The sequence below is a fragment of the Delphinapterus leucas genome, chromosome 6 (assembly GCF_059928025.1).
Source record: "Delphinapterus leucas isolate spDelLeu-1000000601 "Yukka" chromosome 6, BTC_Dleu_Yukka2, whole genome shotgun sequence".
NCBI lineage: Eukaryota > Metazoa > Chordata > Mammalia > Artiodactyla > Monodontidae > Delphinapterus > Delphinapterus leucas.
The window spans coordinates 100,992,877-101,020,192 of NC_143134.1; the positions used below are offsets into that span (position 1 = coordinate 100,992,877).

General features: G+C 41.9%; 1 protein-coding gene across 5 annotated transcripts in view; it reads right to left on the reverse strand.

Annotated features, from left to right (window-relative positions):
- The window catches only part of TMEM245 (transmembrane protein 245), a 103,988-nt gene extending 79,895 nt beyond the window's left edge, over positions 1 to 24,093 (reverse strand). For 3 of the 5 annotated variants that reach the window (XM_089913512.1, XM_089913513.1, XM_089913514.1), the window contains exons 1-3: positions 23,465 to 24,093; positions 14,025 to 14,142; positions 12,388 to 12,489 (exon numbers count right to left, since the gene is read on the reverse strand). In XM_089913512.1, coding sequence (XP_089769638.1) covers positions 12,388 to 12,489; positions 14,025 to 14,142; positions 23,465 to 24,052 — 808 coding nt within the window. In that variant the 5' untranslated portion in view covers positions 24,053 to 24,093. The remainder of the gene's footprint in view (positions 1 to 12,387; positions 12,490 to 14,024; positions 14,143 to 23,464) is intronic. The other 2 variants (XM_022579110.3, XM_089913511.1) reach the window with 1 other exon arrangement.
- Positions 24,094 to 27,316: the final 3,223 nt, after the last annotated feature.

Below are 27,316 nucleotides of genomic sequence, written 5' to 3' on the forward strand. Positions count from 1 at the left end.
CCATATACAGTTGATCCTTGACCAACACGGGTTTGAACCGTGCAGGTCCACTTATACACAGATTTTTTTCAATAAATATAGTATCTGTATTTTTATTTTACAGATCTTTAAATTAACTAGGTGTGGGGAAAAGTTTTTGTTCGATGAGAGATCACAACATGTGGAATCAAAAGAACTAGGATTTGGGCTTCCCTGGTGGTGCAGTGGTTGAGAGTCCGCCTGCTGACGCAGGGGACACGGGTTCGTGCCCCAGTCTGGGAGGATCCCACATGCCGCAGAGCGGCTGGGCCCGTGAGCCATGGCCACTGGGCCTGCGCGTCCGGAGCCTGTGCTCCGCAACGGGAGAGGCCACAACAGTGAGAGGCCCGCGTACTGCAAAAAAAAAAAAAAAAAAAAAGAACTAGGAGTTGAATTCTGATTCTACCCAAACTGTTTCAGCTTCCTGCCCTTGGGTGAGTCATTTATCAATTCCTTTGTTTCTGAGGCAGAGACAGGAGCTCACAGATTTTTGACTGCATGGGGGAGTCAGTGTCCCTAACCCTGACATGGTTCAAGGGTCAACTGACTATCTATAAAGTACATAATTCAGCACAGGCGAAATCCACCACTTGAAAATCTAAAAGATCATCACTCCCCTGTTTCACGTTACAGGTTCTCATGTTAAGTTCCTAATAGGTAGTAAACCAAGTTTAACCATTTGCACGAGATTCAAAACAAACATTCACTGGTCAATGAGGTCTGTCTATAATGGTCAGCCTTTAATTTGCTATGGCAGACAACACAGACTAGCTCACACAACACCTCATTCTAGTGTGCTTTCTTGTGCCCTAGAGACTGGAAAGCTAAGGATTGTATTTCTTGGACTCCTTTGCAGCTACAGTTCCACATGTGATACAGCAGAACACTTGTGCAGGCACGCCTGTGCAGACTTGGAAGCCCTAAGTGACTCACTGTAATTTGGAAGCTCTCATGTCAAATACAGTCATATGGTTTTTCTGCAGGTACTTAGCAGAAGTTCCAGAGGTTCTGCTGTCTGATCTCCAACTTTGTGGCAAGCAGCAGCAGCTGTGGCATTTCTGCTCAAACAGTCCTTTGGTGTCGTTGAGCATTTCTCCTGGTTGCATTGCTTCTGCATGTCAGATCCAAGCTTAACTGTCTGGTCCTTCCAAAAATTCTGTATGTGCAAATTCTTTATGCTAACCAATACCTCTTTCTATTTAGACTAGCTGGCATGGATTCCACTGTCCAACTGAGAACGCGAGTGTTCTCAGTCACCAAATCATATGTACACCCACACTCATGCAGCTGGGACCGCTGGGTAGGCCAATATTCAATGTGACAACATAAAGCTCTGCCAAGCCAATGAAAAGAGCCATGACCTTCGGAAGGTCAATGAGTTACAGCTTCAGATAAACTCTGCACACCCAACAAATTCAAGGCTGGCCATCTCCTAGAGGTAAGCAGGCCAGGGGTCTGAGATGGCTCTTCGGTAGCCTCAGCCATCAGGATCAAGCACACTCATCTTGCTCAATCATATCCTATCCCTCCTCTAATAAATGCCTCTGTAACCTGAAAGAGGTTTAATTTTTAGGCAATCCAAGAGAAACTCAAACTCATGATCTGGGAAGAGAGCATAAGCTAGATATCTGGATTGGAACCTATTCTCCTGGCCTAGGTATCTAAGGTGCTTTTTTGATGCCAGTAAGAGAACAAGGGCTGACAGAAAAACACAGTGTCTTTCATGTCTTACATGTTTCCATTACTCACTGTACTGAATGCTGGGGATAAAAACACAGACCCTGCCCCCATGGAGCTGAGTGGAAGAGACAGATACGAATTAAAGTACCACACAGATAAACGAATGTATACAAATTGTGATGATTGGTATAAAGGAAGAATACTGGGTATTTTATGAGCTCCTAACAGAAGAAATCTGACTTAGTCTGGAGAATGAGGAAGGGCTTCTCTTTAAGAAGTAAAAATGGGGACTTCCTGGGCAGTCCAATGGTTAAGACACCACCCTTCCAATGCAGGGGGCGTGGGAACTAAGATGCCACATGCCATGAGGAGTGGCCAAAAATAAATAAATAAATAAATAGGGTTTTATTAAAAAAACAGAAAGTTTCCCAAATGATTCTTTAAAAAAAAAAAAAAGAAGTATAAATGAAGCTGACATATAAAGAATGAGGAGGAATTAACCAAAGGAAGGTAAGTAATAATATTTTGGATGATGGAAGCAAACAGGAAGGCTGTAAGTGAAGAAACTGGTATGTTAAAGACAGTGAAAGGTCAGTGTGTTTGGAGCACAGTAGGAAACTGGTATCAAATAAACAAAGGCTGGAGATGGTAAGCCAGATGATGCAAGTCACAGAAGACCATACTAAGGACTTCAGTCTTTATCCCAAAAGGAGTAGGAAAGCACTGAAGAGTTTTAAATAGGATAATTTTTTTTACTGAAATGTTATTGAGATAATTGTAACATCACATGCAGTTGTAAGAAATAATACAGACAAATCCTGTGTACCTTTTATCCTGTCCCCACCACCCCGCAATGGTAATATCTTTCAAAACTGCAGTATGCTACCACAATCAGAGTATCAGCATGGATACAAGATACAGAACAGTTTCATCACTGCAAAGATCTCATGTTGCCCTTTTATGACCACATCTCCCCACTCTGTAAATAAATAATCAGTTTTGAGATATAAAAAGATCATTCCTACTGTTTGGTCAAGAACAGATTAGAGAAGACCAAGAGTAGGTAGAGGGAGATAAGTTATTGCAGCATTACAGGCAAGACATGATGACAGCATGGTCTGCAGTGGTTAACAGGAAAGATGTTGGGAAAGCGGCTGCATTTAAGAGACATAGAGTAGTCAAAGTGGACCAGACTTGGTGACAAAACAATAAACGGTTCAACGATGACCCCCAAATTTCCAGATTATGATCAGACAGGGAACATGTAGGGGAAATGGATGAAGATTTTGGGTATACTGAAGTTCTTTTTAGACTTCCAAATAGAAATTTAAACACAAACTGATTACATCAGAGACCAGAGAGGTCTTAGGTTCCTGTGTGCCCACAAGAGATTTCTTGGGGTCCACTCAAGAGAAAAGTTTGGGAACACCTAATGACTAATGGCCTGGGACAGCACAGCAAGGTGGGGAAGGGGGAGGCTTCCAATCAAAACTCAAAGGGCTTCCCTGGTGGCGCAGTGGTTGGGAGTCCGCCAGCCGATGCACAGGACGCGAGTTCGTGCCCTGGTCCGGGAAGATCCCACATGCCGCGGAGCGGCTGGGCCCATGAGCCATGGCCGCTAAGCCTGCGCATCCGGAGCCTGTGCTCCGCGACGGGGGAGGCCGCAACGATGAGAGGCCCGCGTACCGCAAAAAAAAAAAAAAAAAAAAAACTCAAAGAAACAAAGTATTCTCTCATATAAGAGTAAAGACTAGTTCAGGGTCCTCAATTACTAAACCTACCTCTTCACAAGTAATTTAATGAAGTGGTAACTTATCCTTGAGAGAGTCAGAGAGAGAAGTCCCCTCATGGTTAGGTAGCTCCAAAATAACAAGATCATTTTATAGCTCCTCAAATACGGGCTTTCAGTTTGGCTGCATTTTGGCTTATACTTCTAAACTCCCACTGAGCATTCATTCATTCACCACACAGGTGACTAGGCTATGTTGCTGGGATGAGAGACTAAGTTAAGACCCTAGTCTCAAGCTCAGTCTAATACTTAAACTATCAGTTATGATTCAGTATGTTAAGAGCTAATGTAGATATAAGTGTAGAATATTTGGGGAGCACCGAGGATAGAAACCTAACCCATGCCTGGGAGAACAGAGAAGAGTTTCCAAAGGGGCTATCTGACAAGAATGGTAAAAGATGCCATCCTTTAAATCCATTTATGCAAGTTAGATAAAGAAGACAGAACAAGTTTAGCTTGGGGAGAAAGGAAGAGGCTGGTATCTTAGAGGACAGAGGTAGAAAAGTTTTCCAGAAAGACAAAAAAGCAGGTGTAAAGACACAAAGGCAAGAAAAAGCAGAGCGTGCTGTTCAAAGAACTCTAGGAAGTCGAATAAGGATGAAACACAGGGTACAATGGTAAGAGTGGAGAGACAGGAGGATACAGAGGGAGAATGGGACCAGAGAGAATGGGACCTGTGCTCATACTTACTATGCACAGGGGCAGTACAATTCAGTGGTTGGAATCACAGGTGAGGAAACAAGAATGCCCAGGTTCAAATCTCAGGTCTATTTCTTACTAGTTGGATGACCACAGGCAGGTTACTTAGGATCTAGATGCCTTAGTCTCCTCAAGTGTAAAATGCAGCATACAGAAATTCCTATCTCACGTGAGGATTAAGTGAAACAATACATATAAAATGCTTAGAACAATGCCTGCTGTGTAGGACTCAACAGAAGTTAGCTCAATAAATGATATTATTATCACCATCACCTTTATCAAAACTGTTGGCTTTGACAGGATAAACTATAAGCACAAGCCACTAGCACTCCTACAGTATTTGCCTGTACCTCTCATCCCCTCCCTGCTCTGTACTACGGCCGTTTCCCTAAGTCTTATCCTTACATTTTTAGATCTCCCCTCAGAGCTATGCAAAACATCTTACATACAGTCATCACTGAAAAACTTGAGGAAAAGTTAAGATCAACAGATTAAATCTTCACAGCTACAGTTTAAAAACTTTCTCCAACTTGCTGATATCACTAAAATATACAATAAATATTTAATAAGTCTTAGCTAAATCAATGAAAACTATGCAATATCATCCTAGTTAATACACAAAGGATTCAGCAAATTTTCAGAATGCCTGAAACTTCACAAAGGAACGAAAGGAATAGCACACAGAAAAAATCAACAGAGTATTTGAAAATTATGGATATAAGATTTGGCAACTGCTCTTACTCATCAAACAGATATGTACTTGAATGACTTTTGTCTAGTGATATCTTTCTGCACTTCAAAAACCCCAAGGGTTTGGGCAGAGAGATGATCAACTAGACAGAAGAATGCCAGGACCCGGAATCTAGGCAGACTCATGGTACTGGGAAAAAAGCCCCAGCTAAAAATAGGCACATAGACAAGGGAACATAATCTTGGGAGCCAAGAACTATAAACAAAGAAAGGAAAGAGCATCCAAGGTTTCAAGAGTCAATCTACCCAGGGAAAGGGCCAGTATTTTTTTTTTTTTTTCCTGGTACGCGGGCCTCTCACTGTTGTGGCCTCTCCCGTTGTGGAGCACAGGCTCCGGATGCGCAGGCTCAGCGGCCATGGCTCACGGGCCCAGCCGCTCCACGGCATGTGGGATCCTCCCGGACTGGGGCACGAACCCGTGTCCCCTGCATCGGCAGGCGGACTCTCAACCACTGCGCCACCAGGGAAGCCCGGGCCAGTATTAACTGGAGGGCCAAACAGCAGGAATCCACACATGTCCAAATAAGCAGACCACTGACATTAGCAGCCTAGCACCAGGGGACAGAAACTCATACTCCGGTATAAGAAATAGATCACATGTTCAGATAATATCTGTTGATATGGCTAAGTCAACAATGGGCAAAATAATTTTTTTTTAATAATAGAGGGAAACATATTTTGAAGCCAGTCTAGATAAGGAGATACTTGATGTACTTTGTTCTCTTTCACAGGGACAGTTGAAGTTACCAGGAACACACCCAAAGATGCTTATTGGAAGGAGGCCCTTTACATCGAGTAAAATCTCCCCAGCATGTAAAGTTCCCTTTGAAGAAGGCTTCTGTTTCCATTACTAATGTGGAAAATACATCTCCTCCTCAACAGCTTCTAGTATCACTTCACTGTACTACTACTGGTCAGTAACAGGGGTCTGGATATGGACCACTAGGAGTTTCTCTAGGTCTATTTAACTGACAGCGGCAGAATTGGGGAATGACAGACAAGCAGTAAGAAATTTTACTTTGCCCTTTTTCTTCCTCCAATTTGGGCTTAACTGGACCAAACTTGTTCATTCATATCACATGCTATCCCAAACAATTAAGACAAGATGAAGCCTTCCTCACCAAGGTATTTCTGGTCACTCATAAACAATTACCAATGTTAAGAGGATCAGGCCCAGGTGTAATTGCCTGTACTTCTCATCCTGGGTGTCCTGGCTATTAAAGATACATCTGACACTTGTTTGCCTAGCTTTAGAAGAAGCACTTCTCATACTCATAGTAAATGGCTCTCTGAGTCTAAGTTCCTTCACCTGTAAAACAAGTATAATACTAATCTCACTGGTATACTATGAAAGTTAAATGAGATAGCATGTTTTAAGAGTCCTACAAGGCCTCATGCATAGGGGGGACCAACAATGCTTATGTTCCTCCTTTCTCACAGGCCCGGGGAACACACCAAAGCTGGATTCCAGGTTTCTGCCAAGTTAAGACTTCTGGGGCCCGGGAGGCAGAGAAGCTGGGTGCTGTGCTTGTGGTAAGCCACCGGGGCCAACATGAAGACTGAAGGAGCTGACAACTACAACTGAGTGCAAGACGGATCCACAGGGTGGCGCAGGGGTTAAGAATCCACCTGCCAGTGCAGGGGACACGGTTCGATCCCTGGTCCAGGAAGATCCCGCATGCCGCGGAGCAGTTAAGCCCGTGAGCCACAACTACTGAGCCTGCGCTCTAGAGCCCACAAGCCACAGCTACTGAGCCCATGCACCACAGCTACTGAAGCCTGCGCACCTAGAGCCCGTGCTCCGCAACAAGAGAAGCCACCGCAGTGAGAAGCCCGCGCACCGCAACAAAGAGTAGTAGCCCCTGCTCGCCGCAACTAGAAAAAGCCCGTGTGCAGCAACAAAGACCCAGCACAGCCAGAAACGATAAATAAAATAAAATAATAAAATAAATTTATTTAAAAAAAAAGACACATCAGCAGTCGACACTTTTTCAGGATGGCTGATGCTTGTCAAAGAGCCTGGTGAAAGGAAAGAACACTGGACGTAGGTTAGAGTCAAGGACGTAAGCTTAAATTTTAGCTCCACCAGTCACCCGTGGGATTGTGGGCAAGTCAGTTAACCTGTTATTAAATGTCTTCATCTGCAAAACGGAGAAATCTACTTTACAAGGTTGTGGGGGGAATGTTTTGTTTGTGGATTAAAAAAGATAGTACACTTAAAAGCATGGTAGACACTTAACATTTTTCCCTACATTAACCTGAGATTCCAGGAAATACCAAGTAAGAGTTCCTAAGGTCTAAGAACTGAGTAAGGTCCCTGGGTTCAGAAAGAACCACTGAAACTAAGTCAGCAATGATACATAAGAAGAGTTTTCTGGATCTAGGAACTAAACAAATTCATGCTTTGAAGTATGATGACATCCAAAGGATTAATTCTGTGCATCCAGCAAACCACAGATTGTAAAACAGCAAAAGATTCAAAGCTCAGAAGACATAGAGAAAGATGCCTACACAAGACTAGGTTACAAGAGCAGTCCTACAATGGGACAGTGGAGGTGACAAGGAAGGAATAAATGCACACAATGCCATGGCAGTACACTGAAGCATTCCCGTGCCTAACTATATTACAGTGACATCTACAGGAGGGAATTGACAATAAAAAAGGGAAAGGTTGTCCCAATATGGCTTGAGTTCTGATGCCTAAAAGAAACAAGGTACTAGGGGCAACAGGAAAAAAATATTCAGAAATTTAGAAAAAAAATGGTTAAACAAATTTATTTTATGAGGAGGATTATCTATACTAGAAGCCCATAAAAAGATTCTAAATCAAGAAGAGCCTATTCTGAAGTGGGCTGGAATAGGAGTAAACAAAACAAGGAAAACCAACATTTCCAAATCTGCTCTCAACATTTATTCTGTGTCTCTATGACTTCCTTTCTTGTAATAGTCTGGAATACAAATACCAGAAATCTGGGTTGCATGCCAACACACCACTATCCTGGGCTTATGGGGAATAATAATCAAACACAGTCTTCTTTTTTCCCAAGCTCAATACTTGGTCTTAGAGCTCCTGTCCTCACGGCTCCCTAGGCTGCCATCACCAGCTGACTAGAATTTATACCCAAGAGAAAATCCATCTGAAACCCCTGGTTTAGACCTACTTTATTCATATACTTGCAGTAAAGTGCTTACTTAGCCCTGGACAAAAGCAGTCAAAAGGACAAAACTGTCCTCAAAATATTAAAAATAGAACTACCATATGATCCAGCCAATTCCATTTTAGGATATATATCTGAAGAAAACAAGAACACTAACTCGAAAAGACATATGTACCCCCATGTTCACTGTAGCATTACTTACAATAGCCAAGATACAGAAACACCCTAAGGGTCCACTGATGGATGACTAAAGAAAATGTGGTGTGTGTGTGTGTGTATACATACACACACATACATATATATATACACATACACACATGCGTGCGCGCGCGCACACACACAGGAATATTATTCAGCCATAAAAAAGAATGAAGTTTTGTCACTTGCAGCAACGTGGTGGACCTCAAGGGTATTATGCTAAGTAAAAAGGGTCAGAGAAAGACAAATACTGTATGATCTCACTTATATGTGGAATCTTAAAACAAACAGCAGCTCAAAGATACAAAGAACAGACAGGGGGCTGCCAGAACTGGTGGTGGGGTTGGATAAATGAGTGAAGGGAGTCAAAGGCACAAACTTCCGGTTATAAAATAAACAAGTCCCAGGGATGTAATGTGCAGCATGGTAAGCTATTGTTAATAACACTTTATAATAGACTTGAAAGTTGTTAAGAGAGTAGGTCTTGAGAGGTCTCATCACAAGAAGAAAGTTTTTTGGTAACTGTGTAAGGTGACAGATGTTAACTAGACTTATTGTGGTGATATATACAAACATGGAACCATTATGTTGTACACCTGAAACTAATATAATGATATATGTCAAATATACCTCAATTGAAAAAAAGAAAAAAAAGAGAGAGAGAGAGAAATGCCAGAAGAAAAAAAAAAAGGAGAAAACTGTCCTGGGGTGAGGGGTGAAGGATAAGCAGAGCTGTCTGAACCACTACTATTAGGGGAAAGGGGAAAAAAAAGAGACAAAGCTTATCAGAGGAACAAGTGGAAACCACCAAGCTTTCTACAGTAGTTGCCAAAATAGGAAGTTTACTTCTACTGGTTCAATAAATAACCACACAGCCTAACAGATTGTGACCAGAAAGAGAGGCTGAGCAAAGAAAACTTAGAAAGACAGCAAAATATAAAATAAAATCTTTTTTATTTTCTACTCTCAGATAAGTAATTAAAGTTTCTTTGTTTCAGATAGCTATTATAAAATTCTAAACAAATATTTATGAATAAAAGATGTCTTGGGGCTTCCCTGGTGGTACAGTGGTTGAGAGTCCGCCTGCCGATGCAGGGGACACGGGTTCGTGCCCCGGTCCGGGAAGATCCCACATGCCGCGGAGCGGCTGGGCCCGTGAGCCATGGCCGCTGAGTCCGCGCGTCCAGAGCCTGTGCTCGGCAACGGGAGAGGCCACAACAGTGAGAGCCCCGCGTAACGCAAAAAAAAAAAAAATGTCTTACAACTGTCAGACACTACTCATCTACCAAATAAAATAATAAACAGCAACTTAATTTTTAAAAACTTCTGTAACGTAGCCATACACATACACGGAAGTGCCACAAATAGCCTTGTGATTAGCATGAAAAGGAGATGTGAAAAATAACATTGCAGAAGTATATTCATGGACATAGAAAGGTGCTCGTGACATAAGTTTAAAATGCAGTTTACAAAACAATTTCACTGTGATCCAGTTTTCTTGTGTCTTAAAAAGTCCAAAGGCATAAAAGTCATTAGTTAACATTTTGGTATAATCTGTGGGCAGTGGGATTTTTTAATGATTTTTCTTTTCTTCTTTTTGTTTCTCTCTATTTTCTAACTTAACTGTAACACACTGGTATTTGAGAACTTTTTTTTTCCTCTAAAAAATCTGCTACAATTAGTAATTTGCTCTTGTAGTTTATGTATAACTATCAGAAAGAAGCAAGGGACAAATGTCAATTACTGTGGAAACTGTGTGCTATTCAAACCTACCTCTCTGCTCACAGCCATTCCCACATGGCTGGCTAACTAGAAGTCCAGTCTGATGATCTCAGAACAGTGACTATATCTGCCCCTGCACCCCACCCCACCACAACCCCGGTACAACTCATTAGAAACCTGTATGTTTAACAAAGCACTCTGGATAAAGGCCACGTGCAACCAGGTTACCTCAAAAACAATCTTTAAAAAAAAGATTATTTTAAAAAGTTAAAATAATCTTTTAAAGAATAACCTTTAAAATAATCTTTAAAAAATAATCTTTTAAAGAAGACTAATCTTTATTCAACATTGTAGTGGAAGTTTCAGCCAGAGCAATCAGGCAAGATAAGAAATAAAAGGCACCCAGATTAGAAAGTAAGAAAACTATCTCCATTTGCAGAGACATGATCTTATATATGCAAAATCCTAAAGAAGCCACAGAAACTATTAAAGCTATTAAACAAATTCAGCAAAGTTGCAGGATACAAGATCTATAGGGGTAAATATTCATGACTTTGGATTTGGCAATGGTTTGTTACGTGGGACACAACACATGGAAATTAAACAAAATACTTCTGATTAACCAATGTATCAAAGAAGAAATCAAAAGAGAAATCAAACAGTATATGATCCAAAGAAAATGGAAACACAACATATCAAAATCTATGGGAAGGGGCTTCCCTGGTGGCGCAGTGGTTGGGAGTCCGCCTGCTAATGCAGGGGACACGGGTTCGAGCCCTGGTCTGGGAAGGTCCCACATGCTGCGGAGCAACTAGGCCCGTGAGCCACAACTACTGAGCCTGCGCATCTGGAGCCTGTGCTCTGCAACAAGAGAGGCCGCGGCAGTGACAGGCCCGCGCACTGCGATGAAGAGTGGCCCCCGCTTGCCACAACTAGAGAAAGCCCTCACACAGAAACGAAGACCCAACACAGCCAAAAATAAATAAATAAACAAATATGGGGTCCCACTACTGGGCATATACCCTGAGAAAACCAAAATTCAAAAAGAGTCATGTACCAAAATGTTCATTGCAGCTCTATTTACAATAGCCCGGAGATGGAAACAACCTAAGTGCCCATCATCGGATGAATGGATAAAGAAGATGTGGCACATATATACAATGGAATATTACTCAGCCATAAAAAGAAACGAAATTGAGCTATTTGTAATGAGGTGGATAGACCTAGACTCTATCATATAGAGTGAAGTAAGTCAGAAAGAAAAAGACAAACACCGTATGCTAACACATATATATGGAATTTAAGAAAAAAAAAAAGTCATGAAGAACCTAGGGGTAAGACAGGAATAAAGACGCAGACCTACTGGAGAACGGACTTGAGGTTATGGGGAGGGGGAAGGGTGAGCTGTGACAGGGCGAGAGAGAGTCGTGGACATATACACACTAACAAACGTAAGGTAGATAGCTAGTGGGAAGCAGCCGCATGGCACAGGGATATTGGCTCGGTGCTTTGTGACAGCCTGGAAGGGTGGGATAGGGAGGGTGGGAGGGAGGGAGACGCAAGAGGGAAGACATATGGGAACATATGTATATGTATAACTGATTCACTTTGTTATAAAGCAGAAACTAACACACCATTGTAAAGCAATTATACCCCAATAAAGATGTTAAAAAATAAATAAATAAAAATCCAAAAAAACAAAAAACAAAAAACAAAAAACCTATGGGATGCAAAAGCACTTCTAAGAGGGCAGTTTATAGCAATAAATACCTCATTAAGAAAAAAGAAAGATCTCAAATAAATAACCTAACTTTATGTAGCTGCTTAATGGGCACAGCACTTTCCTTTAGGGTGATGAAGATGTCTTGGAACTAGATGGAAGTAATGGATGCACAACACTGTGAATGTACTAAATGCCACTTTAAAATGGTTAATGGGGGCTTCCCTGGTGGCGCAGTGGTTGAGAGTCCGCCTGCCGATGCAGGGGACACAGGTTCGTGCCCCAGTCCGGGAGGATCCCACATGCCGTGGAGCGGCTGGGCCCGTGAGCCATGGCCGCTGAGCCTGCGCGTCCAGAGCCTGTGCTCCACAGCGGGAGAGGCCACAACAGTGAGAGGCCCGCGTACCGCAAAAAAAAAAAAAAAAAAAAAAAGGTTAATGATTAATTTTATGTTATATGAATTAAACCTCAATTAAAAATGCAAAAAAGGGGGGTGGAAATGGTCTAACCATCTAAAATATTTGAAAGAAATTTATTTTCTGTTCAGAAAATACCACCGATTTAAAGCAGTTCATCATAGTATGTTTTTTAAATAAAGTTATTCTCCCAAATACTTCTTAAGAGTAATATTAATAGAATGCCGTATTTCTTACCAGAAGACTCTTTTCCATTCTGTTTTTCATAGAGGGTGCCCACAGACATCAGGAAAACAATAACCAGGAATACCGGAATTCTCCATGAGCCAGCCAAGGATGCTGCAAATTATTAAGAAATAACATCTTTAGTGAAATAAAAATCTAGCACTTGTCTTTAAAAGACTCAGTTTAGTAGACTGACAGAACAATTTGGCAAATATGTTAATAACAAAATTGTTTCACAGGGAAAAAATTTTTTAAAAGGCAACTGAAACCTCAATTCAGGGCTCCTCTCAGGAAGTCCAGCCCTGCTCTCAGAGGCCCTGGTCTAAAGGATTGGGTATGTGCCAGCTTACCTTTAAGAGGCTTGTATCACCTGAAGAATCAAGTCCATTCTAAAGCACATCCAGTGTTGAAGACCATCAAACCCCCTGTTTAACCCCCGAATGACCTGCATCAGGCACAGAACTTTAAGTCATGGTGCCTGACTTGATTTCCCGGAAATACCACTGGGTGTGAACTCTACCTCTCAAGAAAGGGTGGAATGGCCCACAAGAGCACGGCAAAAAGCTTTAATGTATCCTCAGTGTACAGAGCAAAAATGCTAAGAAGTGGCCAAGGATCAAAAAGCCTCTGCATTTCCCTGAGTTGGTCTACAGCCTTACGAACATACCTGCCTGCCTCCCTCCTCTACTCTACCTTCCCCAAATTCGAAATGAGTCCCATCAGACATTAGGGGATCTTGTTGAGAAACTCCTTTAGCATTCCAAGTCAGCAGAGCTAGAGAGTAATGCTTTGTTCCATATCAGACTCTAAGCAAAGACACACTTTCAACCAATTCTGGTTTTTATTTTATTTTTAACAATAAGTAGCTCTAAAAACTACTACTAATAGGCTACCTACTGCTCTAGGTTACTGAATTTTGTTTTTAAATTAGAACTTGATGTTTCCATATAGTTAAGACTTGGAGGTAAATGAGTCCCTGAAAAATCACTCTACAACATCCTGGCAGCCACTCAGCTAACAGTGAAGAGTCTCAAATAACGGGGAACTCATTACTCTGAGCAGCTCTGACACTGATCATCCTTATGTTGAACAGAGACTTGCCTCTCTGAAGCTGCTCGTTGCTCTGACATCTCTCCCAAATGGCTACAGAGATCTGTTTAAACCACTCTTTCACAATCCTTCAAATACCTGAAACCGGCTTCCATATTTGGTATCTTCCTCACCTCTACCTCCTCCCCACCCCTGCAGCCCCAGTGCCCTTCTCTTATGGAGAGTAAACATCTCTGGTTCCCTTAAGAGTTTCTCTCACATGATTTTGAGCACCTCTTATCATCCTTGACTGCTTAGCTATATCCTCCCTAAGTAAGACACTCAGAAACAGCCATGAAAGTTCAAGTGTGCTCTACTTTATAAGATATATTTGTTTTTAAAAGACCTTTTTGAAAATGAACATTCCATATAATTAAAAGTAGACATTTTAAAGTACAATATTTTCATTCAAGATTAATGAAAGATTAAGGCAGAATATTTTGAAGGATTATTTTAAAGAATTTTAAATGCAGCATATAAAACTTCAAAAAATTCACTCTGATTCACACGGTCAGCCTCCGCTGACCTTAAGCTAGACTTTCTTAGAAAAAGGGACCCACCTAAATGAAAAAGCAACATAATCCAGACAGGAATTGAAACTGCTCTCAAGTAGCGTTCAGTGCTTGCATTCCACTTGAATGAAACAGTCAACACATAGCCAACTACCAAGGTCCAGATCTTAAATAAATGAAATATAGACACAGTTGTAAAATATATACACATGCAATAAACATACAATTATACAAAACTTGCAAGCATCTACATAGCATGAGAGCTGTGGATACAACACAGATGACGGTTGGTGGTGCTAAAAGGAGTGTGCATAGGTTTTCCTCCTCTGCTTAGATAAATCAAGTTTGGAAATAAACAGGTTTGAAATCCCATGCAGTGATATTATTTAAATATCTTTAACAAAAAATACATAAATATAGTTTTAATTTAAGATATGTTAAAGTTCAAAAACTATTATATGCATAAAGATACTTACGATAAAATATTCAATTTTTAAGCCATGGATTTAAATTAAGTGCTTCACCTTGTGGAATTCTTAAAGTTTTCTCTGTAGATTAATATTTACAAAAGAAAAGAAAAAACAAGAGCGAATTCCCTGGTGGTACAGTGGTTAGGACTCCATGCGTCCACTGCCAGGGGCCCAGGTTCCATCCCTGGTCAGGGAACTAAGATCCCGCAAGCCGGTGTTACCATGAAAAGAATTTTTTAAAAGCTAAAAAGAAGGCAGCCAGCTGAAGTGTGACCCTGCTGAAATAATCTTGGTAACAGATGGTTAGAGTCCAGAGTTATACTCAGTTGAAGACGTGTAGCTGAAAAAAATATTACCAGAGGAAGAAACAGCGAGACTTGAGAACAGAAGAACCAGCCAGGGTCCCCCTCCTCAGTTTTCCCTACAGTAAAACTAAATGACTCTAGTAATCACAAAGCATCATACACAGAAACTCTCTAATAACCTCATATTTTAATAGAACATACACAAAAGATGGAAAGAATACATAACCTAGAACAAATGTGAGCACCAAGAATTTATTAAAACAACCTGAACCTTGGAAAAAAATAGGCAAATTAAAACAAAAAAAGGACTTTATGCTGTAATTCAGAGAGTGAAGAAAAAGGAACTGATATGGTTACTACAAAAGCCAGAAAAAAACTACCTCCTACTTTATTTTGATCATATCTTCAAAATACTCTTCGGGTCTTAAAAATGTTTATAGCTTCAGACCTGAGAATTCAGCTTTGGGACCTTACTAAATAATGATAAATTCTGAAAAAGGGTTAAAAATAAAGAAGCTCATCATAGACTAATTTAGAACACTGAAAAGTTGATAACCTAAAAGTTCAATAACTGGGAAGTGGTTAGCTCTGGATGAGTCACTCAGTAAAATGTTATGCAATCATTAAAACAGGCTTTTTTAAGCAAAGACTATATAACTTAAAATATTCCTAAGATATTATTAAGGAAAAAGCAAAATTAAAAAACACATGTGACACGAGTATATCTACTGTATGGTGGAGGAGGGGGAGGAAATGTACTAAAAAGTTGTATTTAGGTGATAAGATTTTGTTTTCCCCTTTTCCTTTTCTCTATATTTTCCAAATTGCCTTTAATGAGCACTAGTTCTTTTATAATGAAAAGGATATTAAAATATTTTTCTTCAAGCAACTAATAAGATGAAATATTAAAGAGATCTTAAGCCCCAGATATATGAGCACATGGGAAGTGAGACTACAGCTGCTTCCAAAAAGTTCAAGCTTGTAGGACCATACACATTTAACCCTGGGAATTTAGAGAATTTGAGATATGACTGTAGAGCTCAGAACAAAATCTGAGTGTAGTAACAGTACACTTATGTAACACTTTGCCTTGTTCTAATACTTTAAATACATGAACTCATTTAATCCTCATAACCACAGGAAAAAAGTACCATTATCACTCCCATTTTAGAGATGAAAGAAACTGATACTTCAGAGAGGTGACTTGCACAAGGTCACACAGCTAAAAAGTGACAGAGTCGGGAAAGATGGGTTCAAGGCCTCTGGGGCAGCAGACTTAGCCTTGGACAGGCAGTGAGACGGGAGGAAAATCCAGGTAGAAAGACAGCCAAGGCCAAAAAGCTTTGAAAGGATACCACCCAATCAGTATCTTAAAGATGGAAGAGAAATCAGTCAGAAGTCTCTCTTCTAGAACCCTGTCCTCCTGCCTCCAGGGGACATGGGTTCAATCCCTGGTCGGGGAACTAAGATCCCACATGCTGCAGGGCAACTAAGCCCACGCACCTCAACTAGAGAGAGAAAACCTGCACGCCACAACTAGAGAGAAGCCCGTGCACCACAACGGAAGATCCTGCATGCCACAACGAAGATCCCGCGTGCTGCAACTAAGACCCGATGCAGCCAAAAAATAAAACATAAATAAATACTATTTTTTAAAAAAGCAAGAAAAAAGAAGTGACATAGTCAGGATTAGAACCCAGGAACCTGGCTCCAGAATCTGCTTTCTTAACAATAAGGAGAATAAAGGGTAGTGCCAGAAAAATAAAGAGGAAAAGCTGCTCCAGTATTCACAAGGGAAAATAAAAACAGTTGATTTTGATGACCACAAATTGCTGAAATTTAAAAAGAAAATGATCCTCAGCAAGTGGATGGTCTTCAGCAGTATGCTACACCGGGGTAATCAGCCCTGCCTTATTAAACATGTAGTCAGTAATTTAGATGAAAGACTAGAAGGCATATTAGCCGAACTTGTAGATTACACAAAATTGGGAATAGTCAATATAAATGATTCAAAAAGATATCCTGAAATTAGAACAATGGGCTAAACAAATAAGATTAAATTTAATAGAGAGAAATGCAAAGTTCTGCTTTTAGGTTCAAAACTCATCTATATGAGTATAGAATGGGAAGAGGATAGCTGGTCAGAAATGTAACTGGCATGAATGCCTATTAGTAAAAGTACAATACATCAGGGAAAGTGATTGTTTCAGTGACTTACACTGTCAAACCACAGTGGCAATAAAATTCAGACTGGGAAAGGAAACGGAAATCACAACATAGGAGACACAGATACAGCTGGGGGAAAAAACTGTTCAGCTTAGAAAAGAGAAGGAAATAAGATTTGATAGCTATCTTCAAATAGCTGGGGAAATGTCATCTGAGAGAGGAACAGACTTAATTATCTGTGGTTCTGAGGGCAGAAATAATAGGTGGAAATTAGGAAGCAACATATTTCAGCTTTATATAATAAATTTTTCTAATAAACTATAGATGTCTAAAAAGGGAATGAGCTACCATCGCTAAAAGTCTGAGCAAAAGCTGACTGGAAGTCAGGCATGACAAAGTAGGAGAGTGTGCCTTCAGTGAGAAGCTGAACTAGAGGATCACAGAAGGATATACTTTCAGATTTTAAGCCTATGATACTTTTCAACCAATCTTCAAGAAGTTTTTGTTTCTTATCTGTATTCATAAGGAACGAGTATCACTCGCAAAGAGAGGAAGAAAATGAGAGACTGCATACTTCAGATTTTTTCAAAGAAACTCATGATCTAAAGAGAGGTATGTGTTTTCACCCAGTAAACCTGAAACTCACAGATAACCTCATTTCAGTTTAAAATAACAACTTATTAAATATACTCCCCAACTCCACGTCTACAAATTTGGTTTACAGAAGAACTACACACTGTGCAGATATAAAAATGTTCACTGTGGCAGTTTAAAATATTAAACAAATTAAATGTCATTTTATAGGAGACTGTTTAAATTATGGATCTCCAAAAATGAAATAATTATTCAGACTTTCAAAAGTGTGATAAATAACTTTATTCAATGACACAGTGTAAATTTATGCATATGCACATTTATAATGGTGAAAATATACCCACCAAAATGTTAAAAAATATTGTCTCTGAATGGTTGGATTTCAGGGGGTAAGTCGCATCTTTACACTTCAAGTATTGAATTTTCTTCTAAGAGTAGTATTATCTTTATAAATAGTAAATGTCTTTACTTAAAAAAAAATCTTTTGACTTTTTTTCAGTATTTTCAAGAGTTTCCTCAGAAAAAATTCACAGAATATTATTAGTTGAAAAAGTATGGCCATTTATAAAAACACTTTAAAGTTTCTATTAAACCATAATGATTTTACAGTTACCAATGTTTAAAAATGTTTATCAGATACTAATACAAATTCAGTGCTAAAATAATTTGGTAGGAACACTTTCTAAAAGGCATCCAGAAAAAAAAAACTTTAGACTACGCTACTATTAAAAAGAAAGAAGTATATCTGAAAGTACTATCAAGGAAAGATATCCACAATACAATGATAATGAAAGAGCAATGATAAAAGAAAGAGAATTTTATATATATAAAACTTTTGTTTTAAAAAACAAAACCCCTATACTTTATACATTCACATAGGTGTAGAAATAAATTTAGAAGGCTATTCACCAGTTAACAACAGTAATATCTATACAGTGGGAAGAGAAAAGAGACAATTCACTTTTACCATATAAACTTACATGCTGCTTAAATTTTTTTATATATATAATAAGCATGTTTTACTTGAGTCAGTATTTTAAATCGCTAAATATTCTTTAACTTACTGAAAATAAGGATGTGTACACTCAAATTTCATACATAATTTCCAGTATGGATTCCTATAAGTGTGCCTTTATGAGAGCTTTTTATTTCTGTCTCTCTCTGAGAAAACCTGTTCAAGTATGAATTTTCTTCCAGGAATAAATCAGTGAGCCACAGTTTAAAAAGAAGGCATACTTTCCCAAACTATGTTCTTCAGAGCAATGTGTCTGATCTTTTCAAAATATACATTCAATACTCATTTTAAAGCACCAATGTGTGCTAGATACTTAAGACTGTCCATAAAAACTGGCAACATTTATTTAGCACTACAAGTAAAGCAAACTAATAAACAATCACATTTTCCTTTCATTTGACTTATTAACCACATATACTTTTCTGATTAAATAAGATACTAAATGCATAAAACATAAGTAGACTTTGCCCTATAGACTATGTCTTTGTTTTATTTATTGTCATCTGGGTATTAACTGGAAAAGCAACTTGGCTTGCTTCTATTGCATGATTTTGCAGAACAGTTTCCTAAGTCTTTTACAGAGAGAATAAAACTACTTATTTCTTCCCAACTTATGGAGCCACAGCCCTCATCAGCTACTGCTTCGGGTACTTCATTCTCCTTTAAAACTTCATTCTCGGGCTTCCCTGGTTGCGCAGTGGTTGAGTGTCCGCCTGCCGATGCAGGGGACACGGGTTCGTGCCCCGGTCCGGAAAGATCCCACATGCCGCGGTGCGGCTAGGCCCGTGAGCCATGGCCTGAGCCATGGCCGCTGAGCCTGCGCGTCCAGAGCCTGTGCTCCACAACGGGAGAGGCCACAACGGTGAGAGGCCCGCATACCGCAAAAAAAAAACAACTTCATTCTCCTTTATTCTAATTTGAAAACTTTGTTCTCTTCATGGTGTGGCAACTTAAGAGTCAAGACTCTTTTATAATCAAAGTCTTTGAGAAAGAACCTAAGTACCGGAAACTTTCCTCCTTACTGTTGCCAGGCAAGTAAAACATCCCAAGGAGTAGGCCTGGCCAGCTGGCTAATGTACATTTCCCAAGAGCCTTGCTGGCAGTACTACCAAACTTTGGGGATCTATCTGTAAAACTGAATATCCAGGAACCTTAGAAATCGTCCAAGCTAACCCCACACTTCACGCAACTAGAGTTGAGTAGCCCAGAGACGGGCCCTGGTCTGTCCAAGGTCACAAAGCAAGCTACTAACAGAGCTCAGTTTAGAATTTACACTCTTATCTTTCAGCCACTGTTCCTTCCACTTCATCCTTCTTTATAAAGTAAAATGGAAACAATGTGATCAGAGACCATGGAGAAAACAAATCTATTACTACTGCAAAAACTGTAAATGTCTTCAAAACGTTCTAACAAGTCTGAACTAAAGGAGAGAGGAAGACCCAAAACACTCCCAGCAAAGAAAAATGGTGGAGCAGGAAGGCTAGATTTTTAGATTTATCTTGACAGCTCTACACCAAGGAAAGATGCCAAGGACCCTAAGGACTGAGTTATATGTGAGGTTGCTGCAACAGATGATTTTTTTTAAGTGTTTAGACATCACTATGTCAGCACGATATTCTAATATATTTGAAACTGTTTTTAAAAATTGCTCACATCATGGATGGTTACTCTTTCACTTGCAAGCAGGATGGAGAATTAGCAGAAAAGAGCTAGGAGACTGAAGGAACCCCAAAGCGAGGTGAACAGGACCTGAACTGGAAGGATAAACTGGTAACAAAGGAAAACACAGGTAGTAAAGACATTACAAAGGAAAACGGGATAGGACTTGGAAATAACAGATACAAGGATAAGAGAGATGACTAAGGTTTCTAGATGACTAGAATCCAGGGGCCTTTGGGGGAATATGTGTGGTTAGTCCAATCCTGATATTCTTCTATTTTTTTTTCCTGAAAACTAAAATCAATTTATACTATAAATAAATAAACACAATGTATTGGGGGAAAGCTTTTAAAAATCTTTGTTGAAGGCTCTGATGACAAAGGGCCTTCAACTGCTGACAGGTCTGTTGAGTAGGATTCACTGACAAAATGAAGAGATCAATCTCTAAATCTCACCTGAGAAATTCCTGCCTCCTACTTCACGTGACTGTTGTGAGAATGAAATAACACACATGAAAGTGCCTACCAGTACATGGTAGATGCTCAAAAGCTGGATCTTAAATGCATGGATTGTCAGCTCTCCAAAACGTAGATTTCCTTAAATTCACTTTTCTCTCTACCTCCCCCAGCCATACCTCTCAGCAGCAGCAGGCTCCAATTTACAGGTTGTTTAGAAAGCATAAGGACTCTTTTTCTATGACAGGCAGCCCTTCTTGGGCTCACAAAACCAAACCAGATGTGAACTATGACAAAAAAGTTATAGAGAGGGCGCCCTACCCAGTCACATGACCTTTCACTTGTCAGGCCTTAATCAGCACTCCTGACTGAGCAGTGAGCACTCCCTGTCTCCGCTTCCCAGGTACACTTTTAGCTCACCTCCATCCAACCACCGGCTCCTGAGAACTGCTTCAAGAAAACACAGCCGCAAGCTTCTCTCCAACTCAGATCAACCTCAATTTAGGCTCCCTACTCACTTCTAATTAACTCATACCGTGTCGTTTATAATGGAGTTTTTTACCCCTTCCTCCCTTGCCCCCATCGCTTTAGGCAAACAGCTGAGTTTCAAGCCTTTTCAAAATTATTAATTGGCTTGACCTTCCTTCCCCTCTTCTAACCTAATCAATCTTGGCCCTTACTTCTCTTCTGCTCATCCACAACCCATTCAAGGGTATGTAAATAAAATACAAGGAAGGGGGGTTTATCTTCAGTAAAAAGATATTCATAGCTCTATACACGGAGATGCAGGCACTTTTTCACAATTATTCAATTCCTCATCTCCTTCCACTATCTGAGAGGGACTGGCAGAAATGCCCAAGTTTCTGCTAATCATGGCAATTTACCCATGTATTCAATTCTTACTTTACTATGAAAATACAGTGTTCATATATGCTAGGGCTTTCTTTCCTAATTCCCTACAGTTTGGTGGATATGTTACTTGGTCTTGCCTACGGTAATTACAGTAAACTGCATTATCAACAGTCAAAAATGTTAGCAGAATCTAGAAATATGTCTGAATTTGACAAGATTGAATCTCTTGAGGACAGGAATCAAGTTATAGTAACCTTTATATTTCTTAACAGCATACAGTACTCTGCCTTCTATGTAAGAGGCATTCAGTCCACTTAACTGAACTGTGAAACAACAGGTAAAGGAGAAATAACATGGAACTGGGACTCCATAAAGTGAACCCTGGGTTTGTTCAAAGTCTGAGCGACTTTGGGACCATCACATTCTCCGGATCTCAGAAACCTCTCCTGAAGGGCACCAGGCAAGGAGGCAAGAAAGAGTAGGATCACTTCCACCTGACAATCTGCCAAGCCTCAGGAGGTGAAAGAGGGTGCTTCCACATCCCTCCCTCCTACCACAACTGAAATAACCAGGGCTCTTGGAGGCCAAGGATTCTGTCTGATAACTTAGCAGTTACACACACAAGCAGCATCCCAAAATTATGGATGAGGTGCTCCCCAGTACCTTGCAATACCCTGCTGGCCCATAATTGATGGGTAATGAACATTTATCTGTGTGTCTGTCATCTCCATAAGAATATGCTCACATATGATTATATGTACCTTGAACACAGAGCCTGCACCTTACTCCGTTTAAAGCCCTCACAAAGCCCAGTACCTAACAACATACTCAATCAACTTTTAACTTGAACTGAGAGGTTGTATGGATAGAGCAAGAGCAGACAGGAGTTCTGGAATCAATCACCAACTCTACCAATAACCTCAGGCAAGTCAAAACCTTGCTTGACAGATAAAGGGAATTATTTTGCAACTTGACATCAAGGTGCATTGAACACTGACAAAAGTGAATACATTTATTTTTAAATGGTACTGCTTACTGATGAAATAGCATTCTTATGCATTAAACATCCACTTGTTTTTAACAGTCCCCAGTGAAATATTTGGATCATTAACTGATCTACAATCTGGTCTGAGTTAGGAAATGTGTCACTAGATTATGCTTGAAATCCCTTCCAACTCTCAAGCTCCGTGATTTTCTAAGAATAAGCTCAGATGATCCAAGAATCACAAATATACCTTTCCTTCACCCAGTCTGCCTAAGTAATCCAGGCGGGAGGAGAATGTTGCACAGCAGTCCCTGCACAATGTAAGCAGTTCCCAAGAATAGACTGTGGTGAGAAAGAGGCCCACGAGGCTCAGCAACCAGGTAGGTGCCTGGCACAAAGTACACTGAAATCACCTGAACTGAGAGGCAGCTCTGAACTATTAAGAAAGATTTGTTCTAGGACTTGAGATACTTGCGTCAACCAGTGCCCTCTTTGTGCCCAACTAGCCCTAGCCTGGTAAGAAGTCACCTCTCCTATCTGTAGGATGACAGGTTGGATTAGAATCTCTAAGGTCCCTTCCAGGAAAGTCCCACGTGAGCAGAACTAAGATGCTGGAGCACCCACTCTCCCTGATCAGGAGTAAATTCATGTCCACCTACCGATGCACTGAAGCCCCTACCTGCAAAGGGGAACAGCGATTCCTCACAGGGCACACGCCCCTCTAAGTGGTTCCGTTAGGACGGGGGCGGGGAACGGGGAGACTGTTTCAAACCACACCCGCACTTTGTTAGGAAGTGCGCCAAGTTCCTAGGGTGCACGGGAAGGAAGGCTGAGACGGACACTGCCTGCAGCGCAGGTCTGGATCTCTGGCCGCCCCTGCATCGGGCGGAGGGGTTGGCAGGATCGCACCCCAGCGAGCTGCGGGTGTGGTGAGGGGCATTGCGCGCTCGCCGGGACCGCCTAGGGCCCGGGCCGAGGCTCACTCACCCACAGGCTGCTGAAGTAGTCCAGCCCGCGGCAGATGAACGCGCCGGCGTGCGCCAGCAGCACCTGCACGCCCAGGTAGCTGCCCAGGCTGTAGAGGCCGTAGAGAAGCGGGCCGCCGGCGCCGAGCAGCAGCAGCAGGCGGCGGCGTCGCAGCGCCTGCTCGCCCAGGGCCTCCACGCCGTAGTCTGCGAAGCAGATCGGCAGCAGCAGCGCGGCCAGCACGATGGGCGTGTGCGCGCGGTGCAGGCGCTGCAGCCAGTGGCGGCCCAGCCGCGTCAGCGAGCTCTTGAAGGGGTGCAGGAAGGTGCCGCACAGCACGGCCCACAGCAGCGGCCGCAGGAAGGCCTCCAGGATAAAGTAGACGAGCACGGCGGCGCCGCAGCACAAGCACACGAACAGCACGGCCCCGGTGTTGTAGAAGGCCTGCTTGATGGGCTTGTCGAAGCGCAGCGCCAGCGCCGCCGTCCGCGGGGTCTCCCCGCAGCCGCTGCCGCTGCTGCCCGGCCCGACCGCACGCTGAACCCGCGGCGCCCGGCCCGGGGAGCCCCGCGGACTGGGTGGCTCTTCAGGGGAACCGTCGTCGGCCATGGTACCGCTGCCGCCGCCGCCGCTGCCGCCGAGAGGCGGTACTGGGATGCCTGGCGAGAGGCACGGGCGAGAGGCACGGGCGAGAGGCAGGGCGGGCGGCCCGCGGCATTGTGGAAGTCGTAGTTCCTAGCTGGCCATTGAACGCTTACAGGACCTTTGGGGAACTACAACTCCCAGAGAGCGTAGAGAGCGCTCCTTCGCCCTCGGGCTCCCTTCGTTCATTGGTCCCTGAGGAATCCAGGTAACAGGTTTCTGGGCTCAGCATCCTAGAAGAGGCAAAAAACAAACAAACAAACAAGCCAACTCCCCCTTCCCATCAATTAAAGTGTTATAATAGTCACAAACTGGGGGGAAAAATGTCAGATAATCTTCCCGAAAAACACCCTGAACTGTCATTAAAAACAACCCAAAACAAAACAAACGAAAAAAGCAACACGCCTCACCTACTGGTTAATGCCAATTTTGGGGGAGGCGGAATCCCCAAAGAGGCACGATGTTAACAGATTTAAAACCCAGGCTGAAAAAAAAAAAAAAAAAAAAAAAAACCCAGGCTGCACATTAGAATCCGTGGGGGAGTACTTATGAAAGACCGATCACCAGATTCTATTTTATTGATTTATTTAATAAACACTTAAAGTGTGTGCTCTGGTGTGCTTGGCAGGATTTTTAAATAGCGATTACCATATTGCAGACCCTGTTATAAATGTCTCATCCCCATTAACTCATTTGATCCTTAGAACAACCCTACAAGGAAGGCGGTGTTATTATCCCCACTTTACAAAGAGGAAAACTGAGGCACAGAGAAGTTAAGTACCTTGCCAAGGTACACAGCTAGTAAGTGGCAGAGGCAGGATTCAAACTCAGAATCTGGCTCCTAAGTCTATTCTTACGTACTATGTTAATTAATTGGTCTGACAAGGGATCCTTTTAGCATATTTTTTAAAGCTCTTCAGAAGACTATTTGGCGCAGCTACTGGAACTAAGAGAAATGAAGGCTGAAGCACCAGAAACTCACTAGACTTACATTTATATGGCCTAACGCAAGGCTGGGTTCCTATAGGATTTTGCTCACCCCTCTATGATCGTACTTACTACACTACAGTCAAAGTCAGAGATTCTCATGGGTTTGCTTCATTTCTGTGTCCCCAGCACCTGACACAGCATGGGCCATTCATAGTGCAAGTTCAGTGTTTGCTGAGCAAGTGAATGGACGATTTGCTATCCTTTCAAAAAAGCTTGTTTGTACTCCCTATGAGAAATAGTGTTGAAACACTGGGGATGTTTCTGCTATGTATTCCTATGGTTGAGAGCAGAGAAAAAATACTGGGATGTAGGACCTACAAACTAAATTTGAGAGAAGTACACAGTCTACTCAAATCTCTAGCTCACAGGACATATGCTTTTAGGCATCCCCTCCAAAATGCAAGGCTACTTGGGTTTTCTTCTTTGGTCCCACACAGCAACTCACTCCAACGACCTCAGGGAAGAACAGCCTCCATGGGCATCCAGGATACAGTGGAGGTGAAATAGATTCAGAGGAGTGAATCAAGCTGACCCTGGGACCACACTGCCTTTGGCCTTCCTGTTGCATGAACCAATGAATTTCCAAACATTTAAGCCAGTTTCAGTTCAGTTTTACATTTCTTGCAACAGAAAGATTTCTGGCTGATAAAATGATAACATCTACATCACTGGTTGCTGTGAGAATGAAACTGAAGAGTGTGTCTAAAGCAGCAGCACAGTACCTGGGACATGGTAAAAAATCTGACAGTGGCTCTCAGGGTAACTCTTCGTTTTGTCCTAGAGAAGCCAAGAGGCATCTCTTAAACATCAGTCAATGTCCACAGACTCCCAAGGTATCAAGGTAACAGCCCCAGAGGTAAAACAAACACAGGTGGGGAGAGGATTCTCCAGGGCTTTATGTTTATCTTAGAGTGTTTACTTTAAACAAGGTCCAGTGCTTACAGTGGAGTGTGTACATCACATATAGAGCAGTATGTACAGTGCAGGAGAAGCCATGTGAAAATGTAATCAAACAACATGCATTCAGATTCCAAATCTGAGTTACCACTCTCTTTTACTAAGCCCGTAGAAGACATTGCTAATCAACCACTCAACTCTTTCTCACTGAGCCTAGACACAGCCTCAAAATCCTTCTCAGCAAAGCATTCTAGGGAACCACTACCAACTCCACAAAGTAAGCACCCAAGATGAAACGTATTTGCCTTTTCTACACTTAACTAACCATCCAGCGTCTGAAACTAGATAAAATTGGCAGACTAAGAACATAAATAACTGGTTTAGAAGAAAAGAGTTTGGGAAGCTAAGGTTAGTATGAATGTGAACAGTTACTAAGAGATTTTTTTCTTACATCTCAATGGCTGAAGAACAAATGATGTAAACAAGTCTGATACCATCAGGCCCTGCCTGACTCCCTAACTACTCCTACTTCTCTCTCCTATTCCTGCACTAGGACACATGCCCCCACTTACAGCACGGGTCCTGCCAGTTCACTGAGTGGAGTATCGCCTTTCCTGCCTCCAGGCTCCTGTTCATCCAGTCTAGGTTCCTGTCCTTCTGGTTTGTACCATTCAGCTATAGCTAACCTTCCAAACCATGTCAATAAGGACAATTTTACCAATTCGTAAAAAGGTCAGTGAAAAAATTATCAAATTGATTCAACCAACCCAGTTGAGGCCCATGTACCCAGGAAAAGACCAGATGAGTGAAAGAAAGCTGGGCAGTTCTTTTGGGGAAAACACACACACAAAATCCCCCTTTAAAAAAAAGGTCTGCGGGGCTTCCCTGGTGGCGCAGTGGTTGAGAGTCCGCCTGCCGATGCAGGCGACATGGGTTCGCGCCCCGGTCTGGGAGGATCCCACATGCCGCGGAGCGGCTGGGCCCGTGAGCCATGGCCGCTGGGCCTGCGCGTCGGGAGCCTGTGCTCCGCAACCGGAGAGGCCACAACAGTGAGAGGCCCGCGTACCACACACACACAAAAAAAAAGTCTGCAGCCAAAATAGCTCCCCCTTTCTCTTCTAGGGTGGGAGGAAGTTTGGTAGGGGGGATTGGCATCTGCAAGCTGATTTTGTAATTAACACTTATTACCAAAAGCCAGAACTGCCTGTCCAAAAAGTGGCTGGCCGTAAATGTCCTTTGCCGGTAGCTCCTCATCTTCATAGACCTGATTTGTCTGGAACGCTTTATCTGGAGCTGTTGAAGTGTGACAGTTAGGGATCAGGATTTGGGATTCCCAGCCCACCC